Below are 9,284 nucleotides of genomic sequence, written 5' to 3'. Positions count from 1 at the left end.
TTGATGATGCATGAGGGGATTGTAATCATTGCAATGAAATGAAATACAATAGGATGAATGTAAAACTGATATACCTCACAATAAAAACATATATATATAACAAAAACAATGAAACAGCCAAAATCCATCTGATATCAGTAATGATATCCCTCATTCCGCATCCTCTCTGAATCCGTCTTGAATTTCTAGCAGCTCCTTGTCAATGTACTGCCACAACCAGTTTTGAATTATCTTCAGCAAAATTATACTTGTGACTGATATTATTGATGTTATTCAATGAATTCTGCATTCTGTTTGATTACCTTTCTTTGGTATGGGTACAGATATGGAACTCTTGCAAATTTCTTGACATAGATGAGTGAGTGCCTCCAGTGTGTCATTAGTTTGTTGAAAGATTTCAATTTGTATTCCATCAATTCTTGGAGCCTTGTTTTTCACCAATATCTTCAGTGCAGTTTAGCTTCTTTCCTCAGTACCATTGGTTCTTTATCATATGCTACCTCTTGAAAAATGGTTGAACATCGACCATTTCTTTATTGGTGCACTGACTGTATATTCCTTCAATCTTCTGATACTTCCTACATCATCAGTAAGGAGCCCTGGTAGCATGGTGGATTACGCCTTGGGTTACTCACTGCAAGGTCAGCCGTTTTAGTCTACCAGCTGCTCTGTGGGAGAAAGATGAGACTTTCTGCCCCCCCATATAGATATATAGCCTCAGAAACCCTAGACAGAGGCCCATGGATTGGAAAAAGTAGCAGCAGCAGCAGCATCTTCCACATTTTGCCCATAGAATCTTTCAATTTTGCAAATCAAGGCTTGATTTTTTTCTTCAGCCTTTCATCTTAAGAAATGCTGAGCGTATTCTTTCCTTTTGGTTTTCTAACTACAGGTCTGTACACATTTCAATATAATACTTGACTTTGTCTTCTCTCAGTTCTTTTACTTCCTCCTCATGTATTCCATTTACTTTAGCTTCTCTATGTTCAAGAACAAGTTTCTGAGTCTCTTCTGACATCTACTGTTCTTTCTTTCCTGTCTTTTTAATGAAATTTTGCTTTCCTCATGTATGATGTTCTTGATGTCATCCCACAACTCTTCAGGTCTTTCATCATTTGCATCTAATGAATGCATCGAATCTGCTCTTGAGATGGTCTCAAGGGGTTCTGAAACTGCAAATGTTTAAGACAGCAGGCAGTGGCTGCTGGGTTTGAACCGCCAACCTTGTACTTAATTAACATCCCAATGCCAAACCTACAGTGTCACCAGAGCTTCTAAAATTGCTAAAAATGCATTAAAGTGTGCACTTCAAAAGGGTGAATTGGATGATATATGAATGACATCTTAAGGTATCCTGGTGATGCAGTGGTTAAGCTCTAACCAGAAGGCCAGCAGTTCGAAGCTACCAGTGACTCCACAATTCTTAACAATGGTACCCAAAGAAATACTGAAAACCAGCGATGGAAACGCGAAGGGGGACATCTAAGTGAAGTTTACAGTTTTCTAGTGCAGTTTGACTGGCTTGCTGGTATCTCTTAGTGGATTATGATCAATTATAAGGTGAACTGAGGCCTTAAAAATCAAGAGAAACACATGAGGAGCCTCGACGAACGGATTAGGGAGGGACCTGTGGTGGAGCGACTGGAGAGAGAGAATAAGGACCTCGCAAATGGTTTTGTTTTCAGTGGAAGGGGAATTTAGTTCTGAGAATTTAGGATGTCAGGCTGCAGAAAATATTGAATTGCCAGCAAAATAGAGGACACATCAGAGTTTGTCTTTATTCAGATCTTAAAAACATCAATACTGTGTAACTTGATGGCACATTGTTTCCTGATGGGATTTGCATGAGTTTGGATGTTTAACAGAAAACAGTCCTGGTCTTATCTCTCCTTAAACATCAGCCAGGTTCAGAAGCACTGGGTCATCGTTGTTGCCATGATCCGTTGTCCTGGTTCTTTGGGGGCATGAATGGTCCCTGCAGCAAATAAACCCACTGCTGTAGCTGATTCACAAGACCGAGAACTGTCCCATAGGGTTTCAAAGCCTGCAAATCTTTATAGAGGCAGACTGCCACATCTTTCTCCCTCGGAGCGGCCAGCTTTTTTGTTAGCAGCTGAATGCTTTAACTACTGCAGACCATAGGACAGAGCAGAACTACTGTGTACAGCTTCCTAGGCTGTAAATCTTTTCAGAAGCAGAGAGCCTCATCTTTTTCCCTCAGAGTAGCTGGTGGGTCCAAACCACTGACCTTTTAGTTAGTTAGCAGTTGAGCGCTTTAGCCACTGTGCCACCAGAGCTCCTTCCTGAAACACATAGATGCCCATATGGCCAACTCTTAGAGAAAACCAGCTGTCATTTGTATTGAGAATTGGGCACTTTAGCATTTCAAAGACAGACCCACAGGAAGCAGTGAAGAATTTGAGACCTGGGCTGGCTGGGTTGACAGTGACCCTCATTTTCTACCCAGGACAGAGTTTCCAGAATGCTCCACCAATATCAAAATGGAGAGTTTATTTGAGGGTCTCACCTTTTTCTAAATAAGCTGGAAAATCAAGCCACCTTAATTGTAGGTTTGTTGCTGATGCTGTTGAAATTCTCCTTTTATTGAAATTCTAATTTTTCTCCTGCAGTGGGCTTGAGCCACCAACCTTCTAGTTAGCAGTCCAGTGTTTTTCCTGCAGTCACACATGCAAATCTGTGTACCTCTACCGTTTGAGCCCTGGTGTGGCACGGCAGGATAAGCACTAGATTCTGGGTTACTGCTCTGGACTGCAAAGCCAGTTTGAACCTCAAGGTTGACAGTTCAAGTTCACCAGGTCAGAACCGACTTGAGGCATTTAACAACGACTAACCGCAAGGTTGGCGGTTCTAACCCACCAGCTGCTCTCAGAAATCCTGTACAGGGTTGCTAGGAGTTGCAACAGACTCAATGGCACCTAACAACGACAGTAACATATAATATATAAAAACATAATGTTTTATATATTAAAATTTCGACTCCTAGTGATGGCTGTGTAGGGTCTCCAAGGAGTGGCTGGTAGGTTTGAACTGTGGTCCTTGTGGTGAGCAGTCCAGTGCTTATCCTTTAGCACCACACCAGGACACACTCTTCTTTCTTCTCTTTCTCTCACAGAGTACAGTGGCTCTGTAGGATAAGTACTGGACTGGGAACCACAGGGTTGACAATTCAATCCCACCAACTGCTCTGTGGGAGAAAGATGAGACTTTCTGCTCCCACAAATATTTACAGCCTTGGAAGCCCTTTACCGGATTACTGTGAGTGAGAACCAACTCTACAACACTCAACAATCATGTGTGTGTGTGTGTGTGTGTGTGTGTGTGTGTATGTATATATATGTTGTTGTTGTTAAGTGCTGTCAAGTCAGTTCTTACTCATAGCAACCCTGTGTAGGGTTTCCAAGGCACGGCTGGTGAGTTTGAACTGTCGACTTTGTGGTTCAAACTGACCTTGTGGTTCAGTGCTTTATCCCACAGCACCACACCAGAACTCTCATGTTTGTATATATATACATTTGTTGTTGTTGTTAAATGCCATCGAGTAGGTTCTGACCCATAGCAATCCTGTATAGGGTTTCTGAGGAGCAGCAGATGAGCTTGAACCGCTTACCTTGCAGTTTGAATCAACTTTGCAGTCTGGCACATTAACCCACAGTGCCGCACCAGGACCCCATATGTATACATACGTATATGTGGTAGCATAGTGGTTACGAATCAGGCTGCTAACCTCAGGGTCATCAGTTCGAAACTACCAGCTGTTCCGCGGGAGAAAGATGAAGCTTTCTGCTCCCGTGAAGATTCACAGCCTCAGAAACTCTGTACAGGGTTGCTATGAGTCGGAACTGACTCCACGGCACATAACAACAACAACACATATAATTTAATAATGGACTCCTGGTGTGGTGCCGTGGGTTAATGCACAGGACTGCAAAGTTGATTTGAATTACAAGGTCAGCGGTTCAAGTTGACTAGCCACTCCTTGGAAATCCTAAATAGGGTCGCTATGGGTGGGAACTGAGTCGATGGGGCACTTAACAATAACAGTGTATAATTTGCATATAAGCCAAATCACCCAGTGGCCCTGCAGAAGAAAGATCTAGCAGTCTACTTCTGCAAAGATGACAATCTAGGAAACCCCACAGGGCAGTTCTGCCCTGTCACTTAAGGTCGCTCTGAATCCCCACGGGATAGAGATTGCCATTTAGGTAGGATCATCCTTCCCTGTCCTCTAGAACAGACACTGTTGATCACCTGCTAAGATCACGGGCACAAGAGTGGGTAAGAACGTAGGTGGGCAGAGTGTCCCTCTGCCACAGATGCCCAGCCAGGGCAGCTCCCAGAGCCCCGGGGCCCGAGGTAGAAGGTCAGAGTTCACATGGACTTGAATCTGACTCCTAAGCCCACCTGTGGGCTTCTCACTGCTATGTGTGAAGTGGGAAGACCTCCTGGTTCTAAAGGTGAATCTTCCACTGCATGGAACACTCAGAACCTCTGCTCTTCATCTGCAGATGGACCGGCCTGCAGGGCTGAATGGGACCATGTGCCAGCGCTCTGTCACATGATACCAAAACCCACTCCCTGCCGCCCAGTCGGCTGACTCAGTGACCTCGTAGGAGGGAGTAGAACTGCCCTGGAGGGTTTCTGAGGCTGTAAATCTTTACCGAAGCAGACTGCCTCATTTGTCTCCAGCCTTTCAGTTAGCATGGGAGCTCTTTAACCGCTACACCACCAGGACCCTTCCTCATACGATTAAACCCAACCCAACCACTGCCATCAGATGAATTCTGACTCAGAGCAACCCTATGTGACACAGTGCTTCAGAAAGTTGATAAGAAATTTCCATCATCTTTTCGTTCCGCTTTCCCACCAACTTTTTGAAGCCCCCTCATAACAAGAACAGACTAGGTCTATTTTCTGATCATATTGAGCTTCTAAAGACCCCAGACTTATAGATATATTGCTAATATTAAGACATGTGTATGTCTGTTGTCCTTGTGTGGACTTTAATGGGACAACAGAGCATTCAGGACACGCTGTGGGTTCTAAGGTCAGCTTAGTTATCTGGGGAAAGATCGGACCTTTGTCGAAGATGCGGACACCCATCAATGACACTCTTGTTCTATTAGTGCCATCAGCCGCCCCCGGGAATGTGTCAGCCGAAGCCGTCAGCTCTACACAGATCCTTCTGACCTGGACTTCCGTGCCTGAACAGGACCAGAATGGACTCATATTGGGCTACAAGGTACATACGCTTCAGGGGCCACGTCTTGGGAGGCATTGCTACAATGTCACCTCTAACTAGTGGACTACTTGTCCCTCACAGCTCACACCATTGGCCAGTTTCCTGGTTTAGCATTAACGATTCTATCTAATACTGCTTCTTGTTGTTGTTAGATGCCGTCGAGTGGGTTCCAACTCATAGTGACCCTTTGTACAGCAGAACATAACACTGCCCAGTCGTGTGCCATTCTCACAATCATTGCTGTATGTTTGAGCCCACTGTTGTGCCCACTGTGTCAGTCCATCTCGTTGAGGTTCTTCCTCCTTTTTGCTGACCCTCCACTTTACCAAGCATGATGTCCTTCTCCAGGGACGGGTCCCTCCTGGTAATATGTCCGAAGTCTGAGAGATGAAATCTCACCATCTTTGCTTTTAAGGAGCATTCTGCTATACTGCTTCCAACACAGATTTGTTTTTCTTTTGACTGTTGATGGTACTTTTAATATTTTTCTCCATGCACCATAATTCAAATGCATTGACTCTTGTATGGTCATCCTTACTCATTGTCCAGCTGTCACATGCCAATGAAGCTATTGAAAATACCATGACTTGGGTCAGAATCACCTTAGTCCTCAAAGTGACATTCTCATTACAGTCTGGGGGTTAGGCCTAATGACCTACTTCAAACAAATCAGACACCAAAAACCCTATGGAGCTCAGTTATACTCTGACTCTAGAGCATTTGGCTGGCTGCTTCTAGCCTAGCCCCCAGCCCTTCATCCTCAGAGGCTGGAGCTCACGGCTCATATGGAGAACAGCAGGTCTTGAGCCATGAACCCCAGGTCCAAGAAACCTAGGAAGCCATGGGCTGGCCAGCTCTTTTCTAGGAAGCTGAATCTCCCAGAGTTCAGAATGGAGCCCTTGACTGAGAGGTTATGTTGGCCTGACCACAGCTGGGACCTCAGATCTTGCAGTTGACGGATTGGCAGCCAACATGCCAAGCCATGGGCAGGATTGTAACTCAAGCTCCCCTTTTTCTCTGGGGTACAAGTGCCTCATCACCATCCTCTAAGAAACTATGTGAGGAGTTCTTCTGGTACAGTGGGTTGAGCATTGGGCTGCTGATCAAAAGGTTGTCAGTTTGAACCCACCCTTTATTCCATGGGAAAAGGATGGGATGATCAACTTTATGGAAGTTGATCACCACCATCGAGTCGATTCTGACTCACAACCCTCCAGAACAGAGTAGAACTCCTCCATGGGGTTTCTGAGACTGTAAATCTTTACAGGAACTGCTGGAGGGTGCAAACCACCGAACGTACAGTTAGCAAGCACTACTTAACCCACTGCACCACCAGGGCTCCTTTCTGCAAAGATTACAGTCTTGGAAACTCTGTCCTCTGAATCAAAGTTGATTCTATGGTAATGAGTATCTGTCTGTATCTCTCTGTTTGTTGAGATTACTTTTTTCATATAAACAATCACGTAAATAACACGCACATGCATAGGACACACACAGGAGGCTCACGGTGTGGCTTTCAAAACATCCAAATGTCCGTATAACACACGCATTATTTGCATAAAATGTGGTAGCTCCATAATCCACAGCTGTCTCCAGGGAGAAATCAGTTGATCCTTGGCACATGTGATGGATCCCGCCCCTCAGCCACAGGCCCGCCCACCTCCTACTTCTGTCTCATACCAGCCTAACCTCCACACCGTGTGTCCATGCCACAGATTCTGTTCCGAGCCAAGGACCTGGACCCGGAGCCCAGGAGTCACGTTGTGCGGGGGAACCACACACAGTCGGCCTTGCTGGCTGGGCTGCGCAAGTTTGTGGTCTATGAGCTCCAGATATTGGCCTTCACCCGCATTGGGAACGGGGTGCCCAGCTTGCCGCTCGTCCTGGAGCGCACCAAGGATGATGGTAAGCTCACCACCCCCTTTCTAGTCCCCCTTTCCCTCTGCCTGGTCCGCTCTTCCATACCAAAATTTGGGTGGCTATCCCTTTTTTACTGAATGTTTAAATCTTTTCTTGTTTTGTTGTGTTTTAGTTGAAAACAAAACAAAATTGTTTTCCAGTCACTGAACGTTGATATGGTCAATTTTAGTTTTGAAATTTTACAGCCTAAGAGGAGACCTGGTGTAGTGCTGTAGGGTAAGCCGCAAGGTTGGCAATTCAAAACCACCAGCCACTCCAAGGGACAAAGATAAGGCTTTCTGCTCTGGTAAAGATTTGCAGCCTCGGAAACTCCACATAGATAGGAGGGTTGGTAGGAGTCAGAACTGATTCAGTAGCACTGGGTGAGTTAATTATGAGCGTAGTTGCAATCACCTGCTATCCTAAAGGTGTGCACTTCAGTGGTGCTGTGGATGAAAGGGCTGGCAATCTGCCTCTGTGATGATTAACACAACAAGCCATTGCCACTGTGTTGGTTCAGACTCATGGCAACCCAGTAAGACAGAGTAGATCTGCCCCCTAGTGCTTCCAAACTTGTGATCTTCATGGAAGCACACTGCCTCATGTTTCTCCCCTGGAGCAGCTGGTGGATTCCAACTACCGATTAGTGACTAAGCACTTAATGATTGCACCACCACCACAGACAAGAAAACGCCCTGGAGCCATTCTACTGTTACTTTTCCCAGTTATACACCTGCCATTACCTGCAGGGGGCAGGGGGCAGAGGTACAGTCATGGCCTGGGGGGCTGGGGTCATAGCCTGAGAGTCTGCTCCATCTGTGTCAGCAAATTTATATAAAAAATCTGCCATGGACCACAGACTACAGCCTTGGTCCTCCTGGGGCTCCAGCCTCACCGTTTGAATTATTGGAGGAAATGGAAAACGAGTAGGCCACACAGAACTCATGCCTTTTACGAAGACTCACAGGGCTCCCAGACCCCCATGTCCAAAGGCCGGACTAGCAAGTGTTCTAAACAGCTTTGTTTGGATGCATAGCGTCTGTCGTTAACAAATATGTCTCCCCATCTGCAGATATCAGACACTTAAAGCTTAGCTCCTTTACATTTTCATTATTAAAGGGGTCTGCATCAGGGGAAAGCTTATCAACTCCCCTACCTCCAAAAGATTCCACTGTGGGGATTTAGGAAAATGGCCTCCCTGGTAGTGTGGGCAGTTGATGCACTCAGCTGTGCACCAAAAGTTTAGCGGTTCAAGTCCAACCAGAGGAGCCTGGGAAGAAAGACCGGGCAGTTTGCTTCCAGAAAATCAGATGTTGACAACCTTCGGAGTGCATTTCTGCTCTGACGCACATAGGGTCGACTCTGCAGCATCTCCCCAGGCTTCGGGGATCCCAAGCTATTGGAAAGTGAAGCAACTCTTCTGTTTTCTCTAACAGTTATCCTACAAGTGTGAAAATTCACCCCAAACATAGCTGTCATGGCTAAACTGAAACTCCCCTCTCTGTGGTTTGCTTGGGGCCTTGCTTGTCGCTGCTGGGTGCTTGTGAGTGGATTTTGACACACGGTGACCCCATGTGACGGGGTAGAGGTGCACCATCTTCTAGTGTATCATCTTTGTAGGGGCCAATCACCAGGTCTTTCTCCAGAAGACCCGCTGGGGTGTACCTGAACCACCAGCCTTACACTTAGCAGCCGAGTGCTTAACTCTTGTGCCACCAGGCTCCTTGGTTGTTTTGTTGCTGTTGCTGTATGCCGTCAAGCTTAGACGATGAGCAATGACACATTGTAGCCAGTGATGTTAACTCTCTGGCTGTCGACCCTGGGGATGACAGGTGCCCCTGAGAGGGGTCTGGGGCTGTAGGTGACTTCGTTGCAAACCTGTCTGGAGCTGTACCACATTCTGGGCTTCACAAATGACAATTCAAGGGGTGTGTTTGAAAAGCTGTTCCTCCAAGCCAGGTCCACAATGACAGTTTCTTCCTACAGCGTGTGTGGGCAAGTCAGAATTTTTATCACTCTTTCCTGTTTCTCACAGTCCTAATAGAAATGTGATTTCCTCCCTTTTCAGTGTCATTCAAATGACAGGCCTTAGTGATGCCAGGTGACAGCCAAGTGGTACCCAGGT

General features: G+C 46.0%; 1 protein-coding gene across 1 annotated transcript in view; it reads left to right on the top strand.

Moving 5' to 3' along the window:
- SDK1 (sidekick cell adhesion molecule 1) overlaps nucleotides 1-9,284 on the top strand; it is a 774,959-nt gene that overhangs the window by 630,276 nt on the left and 135,399 nt on the right. The window contains exons 26-27 of the mRNA XM_006859873.1: nucleotides 5,145-5,260; nucleotides 6,976-7,165. Of these exons, the coding sequence (XP_006859935.1) occupies nucleotides 5,145-5,260; nucleotides 6,976-7,165 (306 nt within the window). The remainder of the gene's footprint in view (nucleotides 1-5,144; nucleotides 5,261-6,975; nucleotides 7,166-9,284) is intronic.

Source organism: Chrysochloris asiatica, unplaced genomic scaffold (genome assembly GCF_000296735.1).
Source record: "Chrysochloris asiatica unplaced genomic scaffold, ChrAsi1.0 scaffold00034, whole genome shotgun sequence".
Taxonomy (NCBI): Eukaryota; Metazoa; Chordata; class Mammalia; order Afrosoricida; family Chrysochloridae; genus Chrysochloris; species Chrysochloris asiatica.
Note: the sequence above shows the minus strand (reverse complement) of the source record. Positions and strands in the feature narration are given on the sequence as shown.